The 27,264-nt window shown below is 42.5% G+C and overlaps 1 protein-coding gene across 1 annotated transcript in view; it reads left to right on the top strand.

Moving 5' to 3' along the window:
* Positions 1-7,863, top strand: part of LRPPRC (leucine rich pentatricopeptide repeat containing) — a 312,777-nt gene extending 304,914 nt beyond the window's left edge. Inside the window, 2 exon segments of the mRNA XM_029593332.1 lie at positions 118-260; positions 7,657-7,863. Of these exon segments, the coding sequence (XP_029449192.1) occupies positions 118-260; positions 7,657-7,722 (209 nt within the window). The 3' untranslated portion in view covers positions 7,723-7,863.
* Positions 7,864-27,264: the final 19,401 nt, after the last annotated feature.

Below are 27,264 nucleotides of genomic sequence, written 5' to 3'. Positions count from 1 at the left end.
CAATTGAAGGAATATAAGTATGTATAATTATAGGAGGACTCTGTTTTGGTTTTTTGGGGGGGTTTTTACACTCTATTCTAGCAGAATTTTCCTGATGGCTGTTTTGTCTTTCACCAGCACTGGATAATGATGTGGCTTCGGCACGGACTCTGTATGAGAAAATGAAGGCAGAGGGTCTGAGCATGGACGAATTGTTCCTGAAACGCTTGGCAGTGCTATTGAAGGACGCAGGGGAGCCTGTCCCCTTCCCTGAACCCCCTGTGAGTCATTACTAATGGAGAACAAATATTTCCAGAACATGCTCTTTACTCCTCTGAATAGTGACAATGAAAGTAGCATGGCTAATTAGATGGGGTTTAGCTCTTGCCCCCTACCTTCCCCTTCTCCTCCCAAGATATCCCTGTGTGATGTCTTGGGCTGTGCGAGTACAACAGTAATCTAGGCTCTGACTTGTGTGGGAAGGTAATCTTCTAGGTCTTAAGTGCTGCAAGTGTAACATACATATCGGCTCCTCATCTGCAAATTATTTATTTATCAATTTATAACCCACTCTTTAGCAGCATCTAGGCAGATAACATAAAAACATCCATAATTGAAAAGCAATGTGACATATAAACTATTGCATAATAAAAGATCCATAGTTTAAAAAAAATACAATATGACAAAAAAAAAAGTTACAGTAAAATACCATCACACAAGAAACATAAAAGGCTTCACTGCATCATCACACATAAAGAACTTGACTCTGTTATCAAGGTGTAGAATAATTCTCATAACACATTTTTTATCCCACAGCCACAAGCAGCAGGCAAGTTCAGACCATATCAGCAAACGCTGAAGCTAAGGGATGTGTCTGTTTTCTAAAAGTTAGTAATGTTTCAGCTTTCAAACTGATGGGAAGACTGGGAGAGATGGACCAGCCACAAAAAAACAAACGATTTCTTGACTCGTCCAGTCTTATCAGTTTAAAGAAAGGCACATCTCACGAGCAGGGCTGAGCCAACCTCAAAAGACATGTTGGTCAGTCGATTTTTAAAGCCTTATTAAAATATCTGGGAGCGAGCCCGTGCAGTGCTTTACACAGCAGCTTTATCGTACTTCAAAACAAGAGAGGAAGGGCTTGAGCCATGTGTTTCGGTAACAATCAGAATGAGTTCATTGACCATTTTATTGATCACTAATTACTTGTTTTAATATTTTTGATGTGCCTGGTAGTGTTGAGCTAAAGCAGTTTTATCTTCCCACTTGCAGCTTGGCAAGTTTTTTTTATGCAGTTGGTATTATAAGGTTTTCCAACAAAAACAAGCTGCTAAGTTCTTTATAGTCTAGAAGAAAACACATTGTCAGATCTGATCAAAGAGTAGCATTCTGCAGGAAATGAATTCAGTTTCTCCTCTTGGTTATGTAGCAGAAGGTAATGTTTTTAATACTTGAATCATAAACTGATTTAGAGTATTAAAATTAATAGCTGTGCTCTTTTTAAATTGCAAATTTGAGCTTTCCTGTTTCGTTCCCAGTGAAGTTGAGTTAAAACCTGTTCATCCTATTTCTACAAATCAGACTGAATATAGTCAACACCTCCAGTGAAACATTCTTCTGTTCTAGCTTATCACTCAGTTGGAATCTTTTCCTTAGCCTCAGAGATCCCCTACCTATGTTTCCTACTTTTTCTTTATCTAAATTAGCATGCCTACTGTTCATACCCCAGATCAGGCTAGACAAGTGGGTTTTGCTCCCCTACCAGCAGATAGGGACAGAGAAGAAAAGCTTTACTGACACTGCACTACTTATATTAGCATTGCCTCCTGCAGTCTCTCAGGATTTCGCTGTCTCCAGCAGATGGTAGAGGTGTGAAACCTGCAGTATTGAGAGCTGAACTGAAGAAAAAAAAAAGAAAAGAAGAAAGAGGCGATTAATCCCTGGGATATTAGGCTCCTGTGTACAATTCTGGTCGTCGCATCTCAAAAAAGATATAGTTGTGATGGAGAAGGTACAGAGAATGGCAACCAAAATGATAAAGGGGATGGAACAGCTCCCCTATGAGGAAAGGCTGAAGAGGTTAGGGCTGTTCAGCTTGGAGAAGAGACGGCTGAGGGGGGATATGATAGAGGTCTTTAAGATCATGAGAGGTCTTGAACAAGTAGATGTGAATCAGTTATTTACACTTTCGAATAACAGAAAGACTAGGGGGCATTCCATGAAGTTAGCAAGTAACACATTTAAGACTAATCGGAGAAAATTCTTTTTCACTCAATGCACAATAAAGCTCTGGAATTTGTTGCCAGAGGATGTGGTTAGTGCAGTGGTGTAGCTGGGTTCAAAAAAGGTTTGGATAAGTTCTTGCAGGAGAAGTCCATTAACGGCTATTAATCAAGTTTACTTAGGGAATAGCCACTGCTATTAATTGCATCTGTAGCATGGGATCTTCTTAGTGTTTGGGTAATTGCCAGGTTCTTGTGGCCTGGTTTGGCCTCTGTTGGAAACAGGATGCTGGGCTTGATGGATCCTTGGTCTGACCCAGCATGGAAATTTCTTGTGTTCAAGGGCCATCCCCCAGGCGGAGTGGCTTAGCAGGGGATTGGAGACCCTCGCCTGTTGCAGTCCAGTGGAAGTGGAGACTGTACAGTCAGTGGTCTGGCTCCCTTCAGGTCTGCCACACAACTGGTGCCGTCTCCTCCTAGGCTTTCCTGCACTAAAGGGATGTATGTTGGTCTCTCTCTCTTTCGTTAAGGGTCTTAAGAAAAGAAAGGAAAGAAAATTGTTTTTTCATGGAGACACTAAGAGAGAGCCAGGAGACCGATGGAGGTTTCCCAGTGGCTTGGGGGAGTAGAGCGGAGGTGGGTGCAGCTGCTTACCATTCGGCAAAGGAGGCCGGGGATCTGCTCCATAGCACCGCGGTCTGTTCCTCTGTTTGCTGAGGATGTACTGCCTGTGCAAGGGAAGTAGCTTGCTCCTTCGTGAGGTGCGTCAGGGGGGAGAAATCTTTGTGCCTGTCTTCAACGGGCCTGTGCGGCAGGTATCGTTCAGATGGAGAAGGCAGTACCACAGGAACTATGTTGAGGGAGAGGAAATTGGGCAAGGCCGCCATAGCTGATAAAATCTCCCCTACAGCGTGGGAGCAGCGGCTTATCTTGGATTCAGTTCCTGTGTCGCAGGGGAGGGCCTGGCTTCTCCCCCTGAATTATCGCCAGTGGTGCCAGTTCAAGAAGACCCCCCAGGCGGATTTGGGGAGTGGTGAGGGGGTCCACAGGTGTGTACGCTGATTCACAAGACATGTTTCTTAAAGGAGTTTGAGCTATTACTGCACAAAGCTTATTTTGCGTAAAAAGGGGCTGCTGATAAGCGTGCTTGCCCTCCCAGACTCCCAAAGCAGGCTAAGTCCAAGAACATAGATAGTCTGGAAGGGCTGAAAAAGCGAGTCTGGATCTCTGGCATGCAGAAGGACTCCAATGCAGATGTGAGCCCACCGGCAGATGTGGCTGGAGATGATGGGGACTCGGACCAAGCAGGGTCTGAAGAGAACCCTGTTGTGAAAGGTGATGACACCAGAGTGGTTCAGCTCTTCCTTTAATCCCTCATGTTTTGAATGAACTGGGGATTAAGCTACCGCAAGAGGAATCCAATCACGATGGTGTGGCTCTTGTCATGGAAGGTCTTCGACAGGGGCAGTTCTAAAATGGAGCAGGGGTGGCCGCTTCAGGTAGCAAAGTTTGGAAGCAGCAAAAACTGCCCTCCCAAACTCCTCTAGCGACCGCCTCACCCTGCCACCAAAATAACAAAGGACCCGTGCAGAATTTCTCACTCGTAGGGAAGATGAAGGCCCCGGCATGCCACAAACGGAGCACGTCCCGCTTGTGGTGAAGATGGAGGCCCTGGTGAGAGTAAGCGTGTGAAGAGGGGTGGGTGTGTGTGTGTGAAAGATTGCTAGCCTGGGGGGGGTGAGAGAGCATGTGTGAGGGTTCTTGGGGGGGGGGGTTGTGAGAGAGAGCATGTGTGAGGGTGCTTGGGGAAGAGAGAGCATATGTGAGGGTGTTTGAGTGTGGGTGCCAGAGAAAGAGGGGGGGGGGGGTGGCACCATCTCATCCCTTGCCTCAGGCAGCAGTTTGCTTTGAGCCGCCCCTGGTCTTTGAGGCCTGGCCAAAGCATTCCTATTTCATCAGTCAGTTGAGAAGTTGGTCATTCGGGAGTGGGATACGCTGGAGACAGGTTTGAAGGTCAGCAGGGCAATGGCTAATCTCTGCCTGCTACTGGAGGAGGCTTTGGAGTGGCTGAAGCTTTCAAAGGTGGATGCTTCAGTTTCGACAGTAATGAAGACCACCACTATTCAGGTGGCAGGGACAGCAGCGCTGAAGGATGCCTGGAACTGGAAGTTGGAAGACCATCTTGATCTTCAGGGTCTTAGCACTGAGTATATACTGGTCGATTTTGAAAGCTCTATGCGCACCAAAGCCGGGAGATATGCATGTGACTCAGCCTGGTATGTGCCATGCAGATTTTAAAAGCCATGCACATACGTGCATATATCCCGGTAACCGCACAATGTTTTCACAAAAAGGGGCATGGGCAGGCTGGGTCTGTACCATGATGATGCACATAAGTCTTTACATGCTTAAGCGCGCCAGGGTCCCCTACTGTGTAACTTTACTTCTGCTATGGACGTTGTCTAAGTAGTGAAGTAAAGAATAGGCTAATCAATGGGGTTTTAAGGGTCGGGGCTAATAGGATAAAAGGGAGGTGAGTTAGCTGGGGGGTTAGGAAGTCCTCTTTTTTTTACTGGGGAGAACTGGGAAAAGAGGTAATTGCATTGGCGCACGTGTCTAGTGAAAACCCCCCTGCTTACGTGAGCACAATGCATTTGTGCTCACATGCGTGCGTCAATATGAAATTGTGCACACATGTTCGCATGAATATCCGATTTTAAAACATGCATGTATACACACATATATATATATATATATATATGCGCCTATGTTTTAAAATCACCACGACCATACGTGAGCCGGCAGACATGCGCATATGCACCTGCACGCAGATCTCAAAATTTACCTCTCAGGCTGTGGTTTGCAGTAATTTCATGGCATGGGCTTGTTTGTTGCTGGGTGCAACAAGTCCAGGGATTGCAAGTCTTGGCTGAGCAATCTGCCTTTTAAGGACAAGCTACTGGTTGGGGAAGATTTGGACCAGTTTGTGAAAACCCTGGGCAAATCCAAGGAGCATAAGTTACCTGAAGACAAGCCGAAGGGAAGTAGGAAGAAATTTCCCGGCCCGGCAAGGAGACAAAGAGGAAAGGAGATACCGCCCAAACAAGAATTCCTCTGCACACAAGCAATGGACTAAAAGGTTGCAGTCCTTTCAAGGGTCACATAAACCCGCCCAAGACTCCTTCAGACAGGGATCTGGAGGAGGGAAACCCACACAAAGAGATGAGTCTGGTCAACTCGTTGGCAGGGGTCATAGGGGACCACTTGGCTCATTTTTACGAAGAGTGAACCAAGATAACGATGGACTAGTGGGTCCTAATGATCATAAGTGATGGCTATGCATTACAGTTTGCTTGCGTGTTCTGGGAAGCATTCCTGGTTTCTCGCTGTGCTTACAGGGAAATGCAAAAGGCAGTTCGGGCCACTCTCGACCAGTTAAAGCCTGGAAGCAATGGTGCCCATGCCCACTGGAACATGAACACGGCAGATATTCCATCTACTTCGTGGTTCTGAAGAAGGATGGGACTTTTCAGCCCATTCTAGATCTCCAGAAGGTGACGTTATAGTCCGTCATTGTGGCTGTCCACAAGGGGAAGTATTTGGCCTCTCTCATTTTTGTGGGAGCATATCTCCACATCCCTATCCAGCGGGACCATCAGAGGTTCTTACGATTCACTGTACTGGGGAAGCATTTTCAATTTCCACAATCCCATTTGAGCTCGAAACAGGGCCGTGGACTTTCACCAAGATGATGGTGGTGGTGTTAGCTGAATTGTTGCAGAGGGAAGGCATTTTGGAATATCCCGATCTGGACTACTGGCTCATTCTGGGAGGGAGCAGTATCAACACTCAATGTAGTCTCTTGGCTGGGTGAACCTATTAAAGAGTCACTTGGTATCAACACAGTCGCTAGAATATCTGGGGCCCATTTTGATACTGCCCTTGGCAAGGTGTTTCTCCCAGAGGAGAAAGAGCGCAAGCTGCTGATGCAGGTCTGCAGGTTGTTAGATCAGCCAGTTCCCAGAGCCTGGGATTATTTGCAGGTCCCTGGGTTCTATGGCATCTATGCTTGAACTAGTTCCCTGGGTGTTCGCTCACCTGTGAAGAGGTTGCATCCACCTTTCTGGCCCATTGTTCCCCCATGAGACCTTAATTTGGTCCTGAGAGCTCTCTCAGGAGCTCCATTTGAGGAGACCTTAATTTGGTCCTGAGAGCTCTCTCAGGAGCTCCATTTGAGGCATTAAAGCAAAGTTCCTTGAAAGATTTGTCATTAAAGATCATCTTCTTGGTGGCGATTTGTTCTGCACAGAGCTTCAGACTTTACCTTATCAGGACCCTTTCCTGGTGATCTCGCCAAATATAGTGGCTTTTCATCCAGTGCTATCCTTTCTTTCTAAGGTTAATACAGCTTTTCATATTATTCAGATGATTTCCCTTCCAACTTTTTTTCGAGAGGAGTGTGGCTCCGAGTATTGCTCTCTCCGGTGCTTGGATGTGCAAAGGACACACCTGCGCTATTTGGAGACCATGAATGAGTTTCACAAATCGGACAAGTTGTTTGTTCTGTTTGGAGGCCCATGTAAGGGAGAGGCGGCCTCTAAGGGTACGTTGGCCTGTTGGATAAAGGAAACAGTTAAGTCAGTTTACCTTCTGAACGGCAAGCGCCCTCCCGAATTGGTTCATGCGCAATCCACCAGGGTGCAATCTGCATCCTGGGCAGAGGCGCAGGCACTGGCACCTGCTGATATTTGCAGAGCGGCCACCTGGTCCTCACTGCACACTTTTGTAAAACATCTGTTGAATGTCATGGTACAAGAGGATGCAGCCTTTGGGCAGGGGTCTTTAGGGCAGTCCTTGCTTCCTCTCTCCCAAATAGATGAAGCTTTGGTATTTCCCACTTGTCAGGGCTGGACTGGTGTAGCAGGACGAGATGGAAGGAGAACTTTTCTTACCTGTTAATTTCCTTTCCATTCATCCTGCTACACCAGTCCCAGGACCTGCCCGGTCTCTAGTTGTATTCGTTTTTATTTTTCCATCATGTTGTATTTTTCAGGGAAATCTCTTCTCAGAATTGGATTAAAGAGTTGTTTGTGCACATGAACTGGGGTCTGATCCGAAGCTTGGTCAGAAGGATAATGGATTTCTGCTGCTAGCACTTTCTCTTATGTAGTGGCTGTGATGTCACAATAGAAATCCATATAGTCTGCCTCCATCTGCTTGTAGGGGGAGATATAACCCACTTGTCAGGGCTGGCCAAGTAAGGAAATGTCTTCTTTCTTCAGATTCCATCCGTCATCTCTCACTTACAGATTTGACAGTTAACGAAAGTGTTAAATGGATTCATGGGAAGTAAAGCAATGGACTTTCCTTGTTATCTGAATCAGAATGTATTTAAATTATTTTTATAATGTGATCTTAAAGACAGGTCCACTGATTCTCTTTCCTTCTCCCACAGGAGAGCTTCAGATTCTATGCACAGAAGTTGAAACAAGAGAGAGATCATTCATCAGATGCTGATTAGAGCATGTACATTCTGCTCCCATGCTGCTTTTCTGTTTGTATTTTTATTTTCGGTTTCTTGTAATAATGTGACACTGAAAGTTCCTTTTAAAAAAAAATGTTTAATATTATTACAAAAATAAAACCCAATTGTACAATTGAATATTTTGATTTTTGTGTTAATTATACTCTGAAATATTATAACCATTTTGACATAGATTCACAACATTGTTGTCATGAATGTTTTTTCTTCTCTCCTTTATTTTGCAAAATTCTGATTGGTTGTTGAACCTGTGACCTTCACAAAGCTCATAGTGTAATATTGCTATCAGATTTAAGGATTGGGCAAATAAAATGCAAAAAAAGCCCACGAGTCCCCTTGCTTGAGCAATTTTAAGATAGTAAATCTAATTCTAATTGTACAGCACTTTCAGCATCTGTGGAAAAGATTTCTTTTAAATCTCCATACATACATTAGTATCTCTTTAGCCCAAGGATTCCATGATTATTGATCATGCCTTTACCCTAAATTAGCTAAACAAATCTGATAACACCAAAGTCCAACCTTTCTTAGCATCATATGCCTCTTTGAACAAGAGAGCTTTTCATTTTTCCCTTAAAGATAGTGTGTGCTAATTCTGTAATTGTGGTCCTGCGACAGTGAAAGTCTTAGCTGAGGTGTTTTGTAGGTGAACTTGACAGATTGAAGGGGAAAGTCTAACAGATTCTAACTAATAGGTCTTAGTGTTCTTGAAGGTTTATATAACACAAACTGAGGTCTCCGCATTTAGTGATCTCTGAATCAACATTAAAATCTTAAATTTACATCTTAAAGCTATCAGAAGCCAGTGCAGAGAACGTAATACTGGGGTAATATGATCTCTGAGCCATGTCCCTATTAGGATCCTCACAATGGCATTTTATACTATTTGGAGGGCCCTTGGAGTTTGATAGTCCCAGATATAAAGCATTTGAGTAATAAAGGCTATTCAATATAAGTGTCTTCAATATTGTATGTATAGCAAAAAGGTGATGGAGATCGGTGTATATATATATGCCCTTTATTTGAAATTAGCCCGACTCTGGCCGAGTTTCGCTCTATAACCAAGAACTGCCTCAGGGGCAATGCACATTTAGCAGGGCTTATCACGTGCTCACAGATAGGTGTTATTCTATTGCCGTATCCACTTTTATAATGACTCCAGTCTTATTCTGTTAACGCGCACTTCAGTATACTGCAGCAAGTGATTATACAGTGCGGTATTGGATTTAATCGCCACCTAGTGCATCGGTTCTTTTAAATCAATCTGATCATTGAATCCTGTAGCGGCTGAAGTCAGTCAAAACACAAGCTACAGGATTCAATGATCAGATTCATTTAAAAGAACCGATGCACTAGGTGGCGTTTAAATCCAATACCACACTGTATAATCACTTGCTGCAGTATACTGAAGTGCGCGTTAACAGAATAAGACTGGAGTCATTATAAAAGTGGATATGGCAATAGAATAACACCTATCTGTGAGCACATGATAAACCCTGCTAAATGTGCATTGCCCCTGAGGCAGCTCTTGGCTATGGAGCGAAACTTGGCCAGAGTCGGGCTAATTTCAAATAAAGGGCATATACCGTATTTTTCGGACTATAAGGCGCACCGGATTATAAGGCGCATTATCAATGAGTGCCTGCTAAGGTGTCCAGGTTCATATATAAGGCGCACCGGATTATAAGGCGCAGCGCATTAAATGAAACAAAGCTCAGACCATAGGGCAAACTTTATTCAACTTTATTCAACTCTTTCACAATAACTCTCAACTTGTTCAGTTGTAACTGCAAATCAATACACTTACATTTTCAGTTCATTCCTCCACCACAAATCCATCAAATCCTTCATCTTCAGTATCTGAGTTAAACAGTTGGGCGATTTCTATATCAAGCATGCTCGGGTCCCCCTCATCATTATCCGAGTCGGTCTCGTTGCTGCTGCTTAGCTCTTCAGTGATGATTCCAGCCTTCATGAAAGCTCGGATGACACTGGAGACTGATACCTTCTTCCAGGCATCCACGATCCACTGGCACATAGTGGCATAACTCGCCCGGCGTTGCCTCCCTGTGTTGGTGAATGTGTGGTCACCTGTCATCCAACGCTCCCACGCTGCTCTCAATTTAACTTTAAATGACCTGTTGACGCCGATATCTAGCAGCTGGAGCTCTTTGGTTAATCCACCCGGAATTACGGCAAGCTCTGAATTAGTTTTCTTCACTTGGGCTTTGACAGTATCGGGCGCGCATGGAGTCACAGACCAATAGGGATGGGGATTTGTGAAAAAAGCCGTCCGGTCTCTTGACGTAGACCTCCCTCAGCCACTCAATCATCTTCTCCTCGTCCATCCAGCCCTTTGGGTTAACCTTGATGATGACACCAGCAGGAAACTTTTCCTTTGGCAAAGTCTTCCTCTTGAAAATGACCATGGGTGGTAGTTTCTGGCCATTAGCCTGACAGGCGAGAACTACAGTGAAAGATGACTTCTTGTTTCCTGTGGTACGTATAGATACCGTACTGGTCCCTGTTTTCTCAACAGTATGTTTTACGGGGATATCGAAAGTGAGGGGGACCTCATCCATGTTAGTGATGTGTTCTGGCTGGATATTCTTTTCATTTATCTTGGTTATGCAGTAGGTGCGGAAAATGGCCAGCTTCTCTTCATAATCCTTTGGCAGTTGCTGGCAGACAGTAGTTCTGGTGCGGATGGAGAGATTACACCTTTGCATAAAACGAAAGCACCATGAAGGACCTCTTCGAAAGTCCTTGATCTCCATGTCGCGTGCTAACGCTGTGGCTTTGAGTCGAATAGAGACAGTGGAGACGCTTCTACCTGCGGTTCTCTGTTCGATAACCCACTGATCTATTTTGTCCTCCAACTGTGGCCATCTTGCTTTGTTTCCTCGGAAACTCAGTTTGGTCTTCTTTACTTGGCATAGGGCATCTTCTTGTTTCCTCCACTTACGCACCATAGATTCATTAATGTTGAATTCTCTCGCAGCTGCTCTATTTCCATGCTCTACTGCATGACTTATAGCTTTAAGCTTAAAATCTGCATCATAAGCATGTCTCTTAACAGGAGGCATTTTGGAGTAGTGGGTATAAAATTTTATTGAATGCACGCACATTAATGCTGGAGCACAGATACTCTGCGGGGATCCTGCACACAGAGTTGCGTAGAGATGGGTGGGCGGCCGCCCCGGGAGCCGGGTCTAAGTCTCTGCCTGCACGGCTCAGAGCCTTTTTTTTAATCTGTTGCGCTCGGGTCAGGAGGAATCCGGGTAAACCCTTTAAAAGAGTAAAGAGAACCTCGAAAAAATGAAATGTCCGGGGACCACCGCGTCAGTACATCAACATTCAGAACCGGAACCGGGGAGGTCTCGGATATGTACAAAGTGCATACGCGGTCGGCAGTAGCAAGAAAAAGATCGCGTTTAAACGCTCCACTTCTGCACGCGCTGATGCTCCTCCTCCTTCCTGCCTGTGCGTCACCGGAAGTAAACTTTACCGGAGCCGCGTGGGCAGGAAGGAGGGGAAGCATCAGCGCGTGCAGAAGTGGAGCAGCACTTGCATTTACGGACCGCCGTGAATCTCAAGTCGCAGCGGCCCGAGAAGAAGAAGAGGCCCGGTAGCAGGGCCACTGCAGAGCCCATCCTGCGGCGACCCGCAAAGAGGAGGCCTAGAGGTGAGTGAGAGCCTGTGCTTGAGACTGAGAGTATGAATGATTGTATGAGACATGTGACAGTGAGAGCCAGTGTGTGTGTGTGAGAGAGAGAAATGCATGTGAGAATGAGAACCTGTGTGTTTGAGGGAAGAAGATGGAGAGAAAAGAAACAGAAAAAAAGACAATATAAAAGGAGTGGCAGCAGAAGAATTCATATATAAGGTGCACCGGATTATAAGGTGCACTTCTGATTTCTGAGAAAATCGTAGGTTTTTATGTGCGCCTTATAGTCCGAAAAATATGGTATATACACCGATCTCCATCACTTTTTTGCTATACAGCCAACTGGATCGGCTTCCGATTTTTTTTCAATATTGTATGGAAATTAGATGGAGATCATGCTTTAAGGAAGTTAAAACTAGAGGCGGTAATTTTCAGAGGAGTTGTGGGCATAAATGTAACATACTATCATAGCAATTTTCAAAAGCCCATTTATGCAGTTAAAAGTTCAGTTAAGCGCATAAAACCTATTGGCAATTCAATAGCGCATATAGTAGCAATTTTCAAAAGCCCACTTACATGAGTAAAGTGCATTTACACATGTGAAACTTTGTTTTAACCACGTAAATTCTTTTGAAAAATAACTTCTAAGTTTATAGAAAGAATTTTGCACTGATCCTGCCAGATACTTGTGATCTGGATTGGCCAATGTTGGAAACAGGATACTGGGCTTGATGGACCTTTGGTCTGACCCAACATAGCAAATCTTATATTCTTATAATTTTTACCTGAAGATTTAAAGATATATTGGATTCAAACATTTCAGCAAGATTATGTACATGATCAGAAAAAGGAATAACCCAATCATGAAATCTTAGAGGGCTGGTAAGTGCAATTCGGGGATAGCAATTTAATAAAATCAGTTCCTTCCCTGTTGCCCATACCAGACCAGTCCAGACATAAGGGGTTTTCTCCCCTACCAGCAGATGGACACAGAGAATGACAGCTTTGCTGGAAGCAGCCTTATAAGGCACTGTGCCACATGCAGGCGTTCAGTATTTCTCTGTCTCCAGTAGATTGTAGAGATGCCAAATCTGCTAGAAAATCTCTGAGGAGTCTGTCCTCCATGACCTTGTCTTCCCTAAGTGCTCTTCTTATCCCTTGATCATCTAATGGTCCAACTGACTCCCTCATAGGCTTCTTGCTTTGAAAGTACCTGAAAAAGATTTGAGTTTTTGCTTCCATGGCAAGCTTCTTTTCAAATTCTCTTTGCCTTCCTTATCAATGCTTTGCATCTGACTTGCCAGTGCTTATGCTTTTTCCTGTTTCTTCATTTAGATCCAGTTTCCATTTTTTGAAAGATGTTCTTTTAGCTGTAATAACCTCTCTGACCTCACCTTTTAACCATGCTAGTAGTCGTTAAGCCTTCTTTCCACCTTTTATAATGCATGGAATACATCTGATTTGAGCTTCCAAGATGGTATTTTTAAACAAGGTTTATGCCTCCTGTAAAACCCTTAACGTTAGCAGCTGTTCTTTGCAGCTTTTTCCTAACCATTTTATCATAATCTTCCTTTTGAAAGTTGAATACTATCTCAGATTTCTTTAGTGTTCTTCCTCCAGTTATTAAGTTAAATTTGACCATGTTATGATCACTATTGCCAAGTGGCCCCAAAACCATTACCTCTCGCACTAATCCAATGTTCCACTAAGGACTGGGTCTAAAATAACCACCCATCTTGGTTCTTTTACCAGCTGCTCCATGAAGTAGTCATTTATTTCATCTAGGAACGTCACCACCTTGGCATGTCCCATTCAATACTGGGGTAATTGAAGTCGCCCATTATCACTGTGCTGCTAATTTTAACAACTTCCCTAATTTCTGTTAGAATTTCATGGTCTGTTTGTCCATTTCAGCCAGGCAGATTGTAATACACCCCCAATACTATTTTATTCCCCTTTTCACATGGAATTTCTATCCATAAGGATTTTACAGTGCACTTTGTTTCCTGCAGAACTTTTATCCTGTTTTGACTCAATGCCCTCTTTAATATATATAGTGCCATCCCCCCACCAATTTTATCCATCTTATTGCAATATAATATGTACCCTGGTATCACAGTGTCCCATTGGTTATCCTCTTTCCACCAGCTCTCTGAGATGCCAATTATATCTAAATGTAATTCTTATTTGAAGTCACATTCAGACTATAACTGTTAAGCTGTTACATTCAAAGGTCTCCGATTGCATGTTACCATTCTACTATGTTTACCCCACCTTGGATGAATTTTTATTCAAAAAGGTGGGTAATAAATAATTCATCTTTCAGTGCTATGCATTCTCTAACTCTCTCATCGTAGTTTTTAGACTTCTAGAATTTATATACAGTCATTTCAAAATATGTTTTTTGGTTGAGTTAACCTGCTTATCAATTGAGAAAGGTAATTTTGAATCTTTTAACTCTGCCTGCTCATTATGTAACAGCACCTGGACCATTTTTATATTTATTGCAGCTTCACTATCGGGGAAATCCTAGCTTCCCTGTTTTGTTAGTCCCCTTCAAAGATACATCATTCCGAACTATGCACTCCTGTGCAGCAGAGGAAAGATGGCCACCACCGTGGAGAGCATGAAAATATCTCTCACTTGTAGGGGCTGCTATGGCAGCATGGGGTCTTTGAGGCTGTGTTGGATGTGCACTGGGGGAGGGGCCAGTGAAGCCCCAGGAGTTGGTAGAAAGGCTGTAAAACTAACCTCCATGGTAGTTTTGGAGGAAGAGGACATTCTTCAGGAGGCTGGTGTTCTAGAGGGGAAAAAAGCACAGTGCAGAGCTGAAGAGGACATGGAGGTCTCTAGGAAGACTCCAGTGTTATCCCCAGTGGCACAGGGTCCTCACAAGGTCCTGGCAGTGGGGATGAGTTGGGGGCCCTAGATGAGGTGGACATCTCGTCAAAGGAGCCCTTCTCTGAATGTATGTAGCTCTTTTTCTCCGAGGAGTCAAGAAGTTGTGTCCTTCGATTAGGGGCTTGGTTCCCTCTTGGAATCTAAATCTTGTTTTGAAGGCATTTGAAAAGGTTTCATTTGAACCCCTCAAGAGGGCCTCACTGAAAGATTTAACATTTGAAAGCAGTATTTCTCGCAGCAATTTGTTCAGCAAGGTTTGTTTGGAGCTGCAGGCCTTATCCTGCAGAGATCCATTTCTGAGGATTACATCTGAGGGTGTTTCCATTCATACGGTTCCATCTGTCTTGCGAAAGGTAGCAGTCTGTGGAATTACTGGTATTCAGGAGGTCTGATTCTGGAAATGGTTTGGAGGAGCCACATGTTGTTGGATGTGCATTGGGCTCTGTTACCGTATTTAAAGGTGACAAATAGTTTTCACGTTTCGGACCATCTGTTTGGGCTCTATACTGGGCATAAAAAAGGTTTAATAGCCTCGAAGGCTACAATTGCAAGATGAATTAAGGAAGCAATTGCATCAGCTTACATTTGCATTTGGAATAAGCCCCATGTACTAGAGGGACTTGGGGCTTATTCCACTTGGTATCAGTTTGTCACCACAAGAAATTTGTAGAGCCACTACGTGGTTCTTGTTGCATTCCTTTATCAGTCATTATTGTCTGGATGTACAGGCTTGGGACATTGCTTCTTTTGGGGTGAGCATCTTGAAAGCAAACATTTCAGGCTCCCTCCCAGTTCAGGGATGGCTTAGATTCATCTCATATTTCTGGACTGGTCTGGTATGGATGAAAAGGAAGGTAAAATTGTTACTTAAATGCTAATTTTCTTTCTTGGAGTCCTACAAAACCAGTCCAGAATCCCATTCGTGATCCTAGTCATCTGTTTATATTATTTTCCAGTGAATTGTTCAGAATACTATCTGAGTTTCAGAGCCCCTTTTGATAGGGGTGTTCATCAGTTGGAAAGGTTCACTGTGTGGTGTGTTTTTTTTAATTGAATGTTTTTTTTACCCCCTGCTCACGTACAGGTTTACTTTGGAAAATTAATATTGAACTCTTGCATGTGGACAGTACCTTATAAGGCTACGTTTAGCAAAGCTTTCATTTCTATCTCCATCTGCTGGTAGGAGAGAAAAACCCATGCATCTAGACTGGCCTGGTAGGACTCCAGGAAAGAAAATTAGCAGCTAAATACCCTCATTTTATCATCTTTTTGATATTTAAACTCAATTTATTATCAGAATCACTGATTTAAGCAATAAGTATCATCCAATGTTGAAACTGGAATGAAAACTGGATATATCATCTATATACGGTCTGTAGTTAAGCCCTGCATTTGCAAGCAGACTAGACGTAAATAAATATTGAAAAGAGTCACAGATAAAGATGAGTGTTGAGGGACCCCAGTTTCAATAGCATGAACATTTTAAGATGCTCGACCAAGTCTTACCTGGTACTTTTGGCCAGAAAGAATCGACATAAACCATTTAAGAACCATTGCTGTACCCATAACTTGCAGTCGGGATAACCTTATTTCATGGTTAATGGTATTGAATAGGACAAGAATAAAATATGTAGCTTTTTCAAAACCACATCTAAAGATATCTAGGCTTGAAAGAAGAAGCATTTCCATATTGTGTGCTAGCCTGAAGCCAAATTGGGATTGATTGAGGATATTCTGTTCTTCAATATATTGCTGCAACTGTTTATGAACCATCCCTTCTATAACTTTTGTTAAAAATGACAAATATGAGATAGGCTGGTAATTCAACAAATCAATGATGTCTGATGTCATCTCAAACTATACTGTCTGATCACTGGTGCTTAGATGGTCGTCTACATGGACATTAGAAAGGCTTTCTCCATTCATTAGTACCATGTCCAGTATCGCCCCTTCCCTCATAGGTCCGTTATTATTTGCCTGAAGGAAGTCCAGGATCAACCTACACAGATGGGACGGTTCAATTTACATCTGGCCAGTTAAAATCTCCCACCAGTGCTCTTTCCCCCTTGGTTACAACTCTTCCCTCTTCATTTCCATGGTAATGTCATGTTTCAGCAAACTCTCAGCATTAGCACACTTGTTCCACAGCGTCCCCATGCACAAACCCTTGATTGTCTCATCCCAAAATTCTTAGCCTTAAACTTTTCTAAGATTACCAGTAAATACTTATAGCACCAATTCCACTTCTACTGCACCCCACCAGGTGACTGAGTGATTGTAAATTCTTCCTGGGTTTTGTAACCATATAAATTATCTTGCAAAGGGCAAAATAGAGCAATAGCATTATGCAAATTAAAATGAGGGGTGGGGGGGGGGGGGACATTGAAAGTATCATATATCCTAATTTTAGCAATTTTGCTTTGGTATGCAGGTAGGTTCAATAACCAAAAACCTTGATGAGCATGCAGAGGCAGAAATCACAGCTGAGTTCTCCCTCCAGGGGACCAGTGGGGGTGCTCAGTGGGGGTGCTATTGACTTCAGTCTTTGTCTTTCACCTTGAGCCTAGGCTTGGCAGCAGTCAGGCAGAATTGGAAGAGGTGTTGTAGGGTAAGCTCGCTCCTGAGACAAGGGCTCCTGTAGGCTGCCAGCTCTATTGTATGTAGCCAGAGCAGACTGCAATCAGCAAAGCATGTCAGCATAAGCAACACAAAAGGAGGAAATGGCCCTTTCAGAGTAAGGAGAAAAATGGAGAAAGTCAGTGGGAAATGAAACATCTGTATGCAGGTACTTCTGCCTGAATTTATTTTTTTTTAATGCAGTGCCTAGTTCTTTCTTGTCATGAGAAGGCGGGAAAGCTGACAAATGAGCTGTAATATGAAAATGCAAGTCAAATAGCCTCAAGCCGAGAGGCAACTCAGAATAAATGGAATGTTGCCACCCTGGAACTCTATTGAATTGTGAAATTAACAAAAAAAATCAAATGCTTGCAACAGGGGAAACTTAGCTTTTTGACTATTTTGATGAAATAGAGCGCAAACTGCAAATTGACAACGAAGCAGGCACCTAAACAATACAAAATAGTCATCCAAATATTAAAATGAAATTGGTGGTGAAAGAAAGGTTGAAGTTTTAACATGCCGAGCATTAAAAGGCTTTTATAAAGTTAGAGCAGAGTTTCAAAACTGCTTCCTTAAAGCAACAGAGCAAGTTTGAAAGATCGCTTTTGGACGTCTATAAATCTGTCAGGCAAACACATTGTCATGTCCCCAACTATAGTCTCGCTTAGAAATATTGCAAATAAGGAAACATCTATGAAGGATTTCCAGCCCAGTCCTTCCTAAAATACCAGGCTGGGGGAGACAGGAATTGCAGAAACCTAACACAGGAAATAATTGGCTAAAAATGAAATGTGTTGAATCATTTCTTTTTTTTTCTTTATATATAGTATCTTCTGTTCCACAAATCTCAGTGGAGTATAAAACACATCCAAACTAAAATCGGACAAACAATAACAATATTGAACAGAACTAGAAATTAAGGTGTAAAAGCTACCGGGAATCTGAAAGGAAGGAGGCGGAAGGGTTAATTAACCACCTCTGATATGGAACAGTTGAAACTTTGAGACAGTTTGTAAACTGTGAGTGCACTGGACACTGAGTAACTTCAAAGTAAGCTGAAATGAAAAGGAAGGGCCCGGTAGGTTTGGCGATGTGGTTAGAGGAAAGTACTCATCCCGAGATGTAAGCAGCTTGCTCTATTTGAAATTGGGTAGGAATTTCTTTGGTCTTGCAGTCTAACTATATGGGGTCTATATACTAAAATATGGGCATATTGCTAAACTGCCACAGGCAATTTACCAAAAATAATGTGTGAGGAAAAATAACTACCATGCTATGTACATATCATTAGCTTAACAAAAAATGGCATGGTATTTTGTACCATGTTACAGCGCAATAATTCCGTCACACAGTAAAAAAAATAGTGAGCTATATTTTGACCAAGCAAGAACTGCAAATTATTGTAGGAAACCAGAAAAGAATGACTACCAGGCCTTCACAGTCAATCTTGTGAGAGAGGATATGGAGAGCCACTGGACCCCAGGTATGGAGAATAATTTTGGGTATAGAGGAAGAGGAAATGTTGAGTTCTAACTATGCTCTCTCTTCTTAGTCTTTTCCTTTACCGTTTCTCTTCCTCTAGCTTTAGTTGCTGAAGTGTGTGAAATTATCCGTTGGTTTGTCTTTTATCTGGCTGGTCTCTTTTTGTCCTTGGACTGCTGGAGCAAAGTGTCTGCTCAAGGGAGGTGTGAGGATGGAGTGTGAAAGGGGTTGATCATCTGCATGAAAGCGAGCCAGAAAGAAGTGTGACGAGGTAGAGAAGATGAGGAAAGTTAAAAGGTAGAGACAGCAGGAAGGAAGGGAGCCCTGCCAATAATCTGAACTATAGAATGTAAAAATGGCATCACAGACAGCAAGCAGCACATGAACACCACTACCCAGATAGAGGATCAGAAATATCCTGCTTAATATGGAGGAGATTGTCCTCACCAAGGATTTAGAGTGCTACCCAGTACTCTTTAGGAAAGATTTCAGCCAAGAGGTCCATAGTGGAAAAAGACAGATTGTGAAAGGAAATTGCCATGGCTTTATGTATGGGTTGAACTGTGGACCACTGCATGATGAAATATATGGAAGTCACATGCAGGAGAAAGTAGTAAAGATATGGACTCACCAAATGGAAACCAGACGAGAGAAGCCATGCATCCAACACCATTCATTGGAAGTAAGGTTGAAGGCCTTTCAGACAACCAAGACATGGTTGTAGCCCCCAGCTGCAGAGAAAGTAGTTGAGATGAAAGCACTTGTTCTATGTATATGCTACAACATCTATGGGACATGGGGTCTTTACCCAGCACCCAGGGGTGATGAAATGGACTGTACCTGTAAGGTAACTGATGCATATAGTGCTGAATTTTTAATTGTACAAATGTAGGAATATTGTACGGTCTGGATGTGAAAAAATGATTGCCTCAATAGTCAGACAAGATTAGCCATTCAATTGAATACACAACCAAAGACTAATTCAATTGAATAGACAAAAGCTGAAGAATGATTACTTCAATACATATCTAAAGGCACATTCAGCTGAATAGTTCTAAAATCTGATTATCATTTTTACCAATAAAATAGTCTACTGTGTCAAGAGATCTCTATGCAACGTGTCCTATCTTACTGCAGTCCTACAAGTTACTATAACAATACAGAGACCAGATGAGATCAATGAAGATGATGATGATATGCAAATGATGATGCAGACTGAACTACATACACAGACCTGCAGAAGAAGCCACCAGAAAAGGATCAGAGACCTACAAATTCACATACGGGCCGATACAGTAAAATTCGCGGGAGAGTCGGCACTCCGAGGCGAGCGCCCGCTCTCCCAACGTGCGCCCAGGCCACTCTCCTGGGCACGCAATCCAGTATGTAAATGAGGGCCCACAGTAAAAGGAGGCGCTACGGATACTAGCGCGTCCCTTGTGCCTCCTTTTTGACAGGAGCAGCAGCTGTCAGTGGGTTTGAGAGCCGACGCTCAATTTTACCAGCGTCGGTTGTCGAACCCGCTGACAGCCACGGTTTCGGAAAACGAATGCCGACATAATTGAGCTTCCGTCTTTCAACCCGCGGGCCGCTGGCCGATTTAAATGTTTGGGTTTTTTTTAATTTTTGATTTTTTTTTAGTTTTGGGGCCTCCGACTTAATTTCCAAAAATACAGATACATAAGTGTACACCATACAATTGTAATTGATAAACATCACATATTGCACAAAAACACATAAACTCAATTGAAATTTTAAATGTATGTTACTATCAGGCTGCCTTCCCATTAGCTTAATGCCTTTTTGAAAAACATTGAAGTTATCTCTCTCATCTAGAAGTCTAAGAAGTAAGATGAGAGAATGAGAGTGTATATCAGTGAATGATGCCATAAACTTAATTGGCATCTCAGAGACATGGTAGAAAGAGGGTAAGTCATGGGATAGAGCTATACCAGGGTACAAATTATATCACAATAATAGAGAGGAGCAACTTGGTGGCGGGGTGGCACTTTATGTCCATGATGGCATGGAGTCCATCAGGATAAAGATCCTGCAAGAGACTAAATGCACAATCAAATCTTTATGGATAGAAATTCCTTTATGTTGGGAAAGAGTATAGTGATAGGAGATTACTACTGTCCACCTGGTCAAGATGGTGAGACTGATAGTGAAATGCTAAGAGAAATTAGGGAAGCTAACCAAATTGGTAGTGCAGTAATAATGGAAGATTTCAATTACCCCAATATTGACTGGGTAAATGTATCATCAGTACATGCTAGAGATATAAAGTTCCTGGATGGAATAAATGACAGTTTTATGGAGCAATTGGTTCAGGAACCAATGAGAGGAAGCAATTTTAGATCTAATTCTCAGTGGAGCATAGGATTTGGTAAGAGGTAAAAGTGGTGGGGCCACTTGACAATAGTGATCATAACATGATCACATTTGAATTAATGACTGGAAGGGGGACAGTAAGTAAATCCACAGCTCTAGCACTAAACTTTCAAAAGGGAAACTTTGATAAAATGAGAAAATAGTTTAAAAAAAAAAACCAACATGGAAGGTTCAACTACAAAGGTTGAGTGTGCAACAGTCGTGGGCATTAAGAAAGGTGGAAGGCAGGCCAAACAATTGCCATCATGATTAAAAAGTGAGGTGAAAGAGGCTATTTAGCCAAAAGATCTTCATTCAAAAATTGGAAGAAGGATCCATCAGAAGAAAATAGGATAAAGTATAAGCATTGGCAAGTTAAGCATAAGGCATTGATAAGACAAACTAAGAGAGAATTTGAGAAGAAGTTGGTCACAGAGGCAAAAACTCATAAAAAAAACTTTTTAAAATATATCTAAAGCAGAAAGCCTGTGAGGGTGTTGGTTGGATCCTTGGATGATCGAGGAGATAAAGGGACACTTAGAAAAGATAAGGCCATTGCGGAAAGACTAAACAAATTCTTTGCGTTGGTGTTTACTGAAGAGGATGTTGGGGAGCTACCCATTCTGGAGACAGTTTTCAAGGGTGACGATTCAGATGAACTGAACCAAATCACGGTGAACCTGAAAGATGTAATAGGCCAGACTGATAAACCGAAGAGTAGTAAATCACCTGGACTGGAAGGGTCCTTAAGAACTAAAAAATGAAATTTCAGACCTAGTGCAATATGTAACCTATCATTAAAATACTCCATTGTACCTGAAGACTGGAAGGTTGCTAATGTAACCCTGATATTTAAAAAGGGCACCAGGGGTGATCTGGGAAGCTATAGACTGGTGAGCCTGACCTCACTGCCGGGAAAAATCATGGAAACAGTAATAAAGAATAAAATCACAAAACGTTTAGATAGACATGGTTTAATGGGACACAGCCAATATGGATTTACCCAAGAGAAGTCTTGCCTCACAAATCTACATTTTTTGAAGGGGTGAATAAACATGTAGACAAAGGTGAAGTGGTAGATATGGATTTTCAGAAGACATTTGACAAAGTCCCTCTTAAGAGGCTTTTAAGACAACTAAAAAGTCATGGGATAAGAAATTATGTCCTTTTGTGGGTTGCAAACTGATTAAAAGACAAGAAACAGAGAATAGGATTAAATGGTATGTTTTCAGAATAGAAAAAGGTAAACAGTGGCGTGCCTCAGGGATCTGTACTTGGATTAATGCTTTTTATATATTTATAAATGATATAGAAAGGGGTACGATGAGTGAGGAGTTCAAATTTGTGGATGGCACAAAATTATGCAGAGTAGTTAAATCTCAAGCAGATTGTGAAAAATTGCAGGAGGACCTTGTGAAACTGGAAGATTAGGCTTCAAATGGCAGATGAAATGTATTGTGGACAAGTGCAAGGTGATGATATAGAGAAAAATAACCATTATTAGGTTTCATCTTAGGAGCTTCCACCCAGGAAAGAGATCTACACATCAGTGGATAATACATGGAAATCATCAGTTCAGTGTGTTGTGGCAGTCAAAAAAGCAGAATGTTAGGAATTATTAGGAAGGGAATGGCAAATAAAACTGGATGTCATAATGCCTCTGTATCACTCCATGGTGAGCCTGAACCTTGAATACTGTGTGCAGTTCTGATTGCTGCATCTAAAAAAAGATATAGTTGAACTGGAGAAACTGCAGAAAAGGGCAACCAAAATGATAAGGGGCATGGAATGGCTCCCCTATGAGCAAAGGCTAAAGAGATTAGGGCTGTTCTGTTTGGAGAAGAAATGGCTGAGGTGGGATTTGATAGAGGTCTACAAAATCATGAAAGGACTTGAACAGGTTAATATAAATTGATTATTTACTCTCTCAGTTAATAAAAGAACTAGGGGCACTTCATGAAGTTAGCAAGTAGCTCATTTAAAACAAATTGGTGAAAATTCTTTTTCACTCAACGCATAGTTAAGCTCTGGAATTCATTGCCAGAGGATGTGATTATGGTAGTTAGTGTAACTGGGTTTAAAAAAGGAATAGTAGTTGGGATCTTTTTAATGTTTCGGTACTTGCCAGGTACTTGTGACCTGGATTGGCCACTGTTCGACATAGGGCGTTGGGCTTGATGGACCCTTGGTCTGACCCAGTATGGCATATCTTATGTTCTTAGATAAGTATAGTCAAGAGTGGACTAAAAAGAATGGAAAAATAAATTGGACAACTATAAAAAGACATCAGGCATTTGAAACAAATTGTTTCCAGGTTGCACATTTTTCCACCTAAATATCTGATTATCTGCAGACCATAGTGGCCATCCTTGAGATGTGATCTTGGCAATATAATGAAGCAGCACATAGTCATCTGGCACCAAGTGGAGATCCCTTTTATACCACCTTCAACCAAGTCTGCACAGTCCTTTTCCAAACCTAAAAGCATTCCAAAATACCAGAGCCCATGAATTAGAGATGGATGGGCTATGCTGTTATGGACAGAGAAAGCCATACCCTTGAGGAACACTTCTTCCTTGCCTGGAGTTCTTGTCTGAGTATACTTCCTTCCCTGATGTTACTTGCCATGGACTTTGTTTGAGACCTTACTTTTCAGAGCCATAATGCTAAGTATTGCCACTTAGGTCTTTTGAAAGGTCTCTGCCTTGTTTTCAGTAGCAGTGGTTCCCTAGAATAGACTAAAATGTTGTGTTTTGCCATATTTTCCTATACCTTATATTTTGTACATAATATACATTTCATTTGGATGACCTTTGACAGTTTTATTTGTTATGCAAAGCAAGTTGACTATTATGCAAAGTCACACGTTGTCCAATGGATTTTTCTAAGTGCTTATGTTTAATGTAATCATCTTGAACATTTTTTGAAGGTGAATAAATCCAAATAAATCTAATATGTTACTATTGGCAGCTTGTGGGACAGCCCTGTGAGCCACTTCACTCACCCTCATACTGCTGGCACCTCCTCACAGCCCAAATGCTGCCTACCGCAGATCACTGCCGAGAGTGGTACTAAACGCCACCATTCCATGTTTTCCCTGGTTCCCCCTAGGTGTGCACACGCACTCAAAGGCCAATTATTTAAAGGCCTGTGGCGGGAAAGTTTACTCTGTGCCTCTTGATGACATCACTGGCTCCCTCCTATATAAGGCTTCTGTGTAGGACCAGCAGACGCCTCAGCAATGGGTCTCCTGCCGCCAAAGCAGTGCTTGTTGCCAGTGTTCCCGTTTCCTTGCCTTACTCCATCCATCCAGCCTGCCCTTCCTCGCTGTTTCCAACCTGCCCTGCCTCATCTCTCCAGCCTGCCTCATCTCTCCAGCCTGCCATGCCTCATCATGTCCAGTCTGCCTTGCAGTGTTTCTCAAGCCTCCTTGTCTCATCAGCCCATCTTCTTGTGTTCCTGCCGTCTCCTCAGACTGACTACCTGGATCTGACCTCTACCTGGACTTTGACTATGTTTCATCTGCCTACCACCTGCCATTGACCTTAGCCTGGACACTGACTATTCTTATCTGCTGCCTGCCCTGACCTAGCCTGTCCTCAGACTCTCCATATTGACGTACCCTGAGGGACTCTCGCCTAAGTCGTGTTGTCCCCCGGAACCCAAGGGCTCAACCTGCAGGGAAAGGGGCTGGTATAGGTGAAGCTTCTATTCAGACCCGTTCCAGGGTTTACTTGCGTGCTGCTGGTATGGACCTAGGGGGCTCACTCATTAGGTTGTGCCAACCGCACCGCAGCAGAAAGGTCCACCTTCCATTACAGTATATTAGACATCCCACCTCTATCCTGTAAACTAGGTAAATCGTTATTTGTTTATTTTTTTATTTATTGCAGACATTTGAAATTCCACTTTTTGCCAGGTTTGGTTGCAAAGTGAATTACAGAAATTTAAACTTAAAAAGGTAAATATTAGAGCCTTCATAAGTCATGCTTGGCTTATACCAAACCATGACTTCCCCCCAACACATACTTACTAATCAATTGGCTGTGTCATGGTCACAGAGACCATCTAAGGTTTAATGACAAGTAGCCCCTTACCTTTTAAGAAAAGATCTGTTAAAACATTCCCATTACAGTGCAAAAAGATGCAGCCAGAACTCTTGGAATGTATCTTGGCTTAACTCCCAGGAACACACAGATGTCTAATAGAGAGATAATAGTTTCTTAGACATGCTGCCAGAGGGAACCAAAGTGACATTTCCTCTACATTATAGGTCACCAGCTAGATGATCTGGAAAAACCGCTCAACAACCAAAATAAATTTTTGGTCAGTCATTAGGTTATTATGGGTTACCAGAAAAGAAAAACAACCAGTTTAATTGTTTATAAGTTAAGTGCTTATAAACAAGTTTCTTTGTAAGCAGATAAATTAAGAACATAAGGTATTCCATACTGGGTCAGACCAAGGGTCCATTAAGCCCATTATCCTGTTTCAAACAGTGGCCAATCCAAGTCACAAGTACCTGGCAAGTACCCAAACATTAGATAAATCACAAGCTCCTATTGTTTATTAATTACTGTATTAGTTTATGGATTTAACCTCTATGAAATTATCCAAAACATTTTTAAACCAGTTACACTAACTGCTGTAACCACGTCCTCTGCAATGAATTCCAGAGCTTAACTATTTGCTGAGTGAAAAAGAATTTTCTTTGATTTGCTTTCAATGAGCTACTTGCTACTTCATGGAGTGCCCCCTGGTCCTTCTATTATCTGAGAGAGTAAATAACCGATTTACAGTAACTTGTTCAAGTCCTTTCATTATTTTTGTAGACTCAGTCGTCTCTTCTCCAAACTAAACAGCCGTAACTTCTTTAGCTTTTCCTCATAGGGCAACTGTTCCATGCTCCTTATCATTTTGATTGCCCTTCTCTGCACTTTCTCCAGTGCAGCTAAATCCTTTTTGAGATGCGGTGACGAGAATTGTACAAAGTATTCAAGGTACGGTCTCACCATGGAGCGATATAGAGGCATTATGACATCCTCCATTTTATTTGCCATTCCCTCCCTAATAATTCCTAAATTTCTGTTTGCTTTTTTGATCGCCATAGCACACTGAGCTGATGATTTCAATATATTATCCACTATGATGCCTTGATCTCTTTACTGGGTGGTAACTCCTAAGATAGAACCTAACATTGTGTAACTATATCAAGGGTTATTTTTCTCTACATGTATCACTTTGCACTTGTCCACATTAAATTTCATCTGCCATTTGGAAACCCAATCTTCCAGTCTTGCAAGGTCCTCCTGCAATTCATCACAATCTGCTTGAGATTCACCTATGGTTTGTAATAATAGATGAGCAATAATTTTTAATATTTATAAGTTCATAAGATTTTGTATAAGTTAGAATTTAATATCAAAGAGCTTTTTATGTTCATAAGTGTGCTTAGTAAATTAATAAGATAGCTATACAGGAAGTCTGGGCTTATAGTCAGCTATGCATAACTAGATGATCTAAGTACATATGTAAAGTGTAAACTCTAATGGGCCAATTTTAAAAGCTCTGCATGCGTAAAGGTCTGGAGTTACCCTCGTGGCTGGGCCCTGTGCGCATGTTCTAAAGGGCCTTGCCACGCGCTTATCCCCCAGTGTGCGCCGAAGTGTCAGGCCTGAACGAAGGGATGAGCTGCAGAGTCGGACTGGGATAGTGCCATTAGACATTGTCCCAGGGAAGATACTTCTGCTCTAGAGGGAGCAGTAAGTATTACAATAAAAAAATTTGGGGATAGTTAAGATAGGTTTAGGGGTCAGGGAAGAAGGAGGAGGAAGAAAAGGGTTAGGGAAGTTCCCTCCCAGTACAGTCCTTTATTGGAGCAGACTGAGAGGGAACTGGGAAAAATCGAAATTGCGTCACCAAACACAAATTAAAAAATGCTTCCCACTGCGCTCAACAGTCCCGGGCACTGATGGAATCAATGTTGGCATGGACCCCATGGATGGAAGGGACACCGACATTGATGAAATTCATTTTGGCATCGATGCCAGCCATGAAATTGGCATTGGCATCGATGGCATCCATGGAAAAAGTATTGGCATGGATGCCCATCGATGGAATCAACCTGGCATGGATGCCCATTGATAGAATCGACCTGGGGATCGATTTCCACCGATGGGATTGACCTGGCATCGATAGCCATTGATGGAATCGATCTACATCGATGTCCATCGATGGAAAACACCTGGGCATCGATGTCCATCGGTGCCCATCGATGGAAAGGCTCTGGACATCGATGGCTTCCATAATTTAAGGGATGGCATCGAGGAAGTGACGCTGGCATCGATGGAAGTGTCCCGGGCAATGGTGGCATCGATCCGAGTATGCGTGGCGATGACGAGACAAGGTGTGCGTCGAGGGTATGCACCCGGGTAAGGCAGCACCGAAGGAACCCAAAGGAAAGACAGCGCGAAGGAGTA

Source organism: Rhinatrema bivittatum, chromosome 3 (genome assembly GCF_901001135.1).
Source record: "Rhinatrema bivittatum chromosome 3, aRhiBiv1.1, whole genome shotgun sequence".
Taxonomy (NCBI): domain Eukaryota; kingdom Metazoa; phylum Chordata; class Amphibia; order Gymnophiona; family Rhinatrematidae; genus Rhinatrema; species Rhinatrema bivittatum.
Note: the sequence above shows the minus strand (reverse complement) of the source record. Positions and strands in the feature narration are given on the sequence as shown.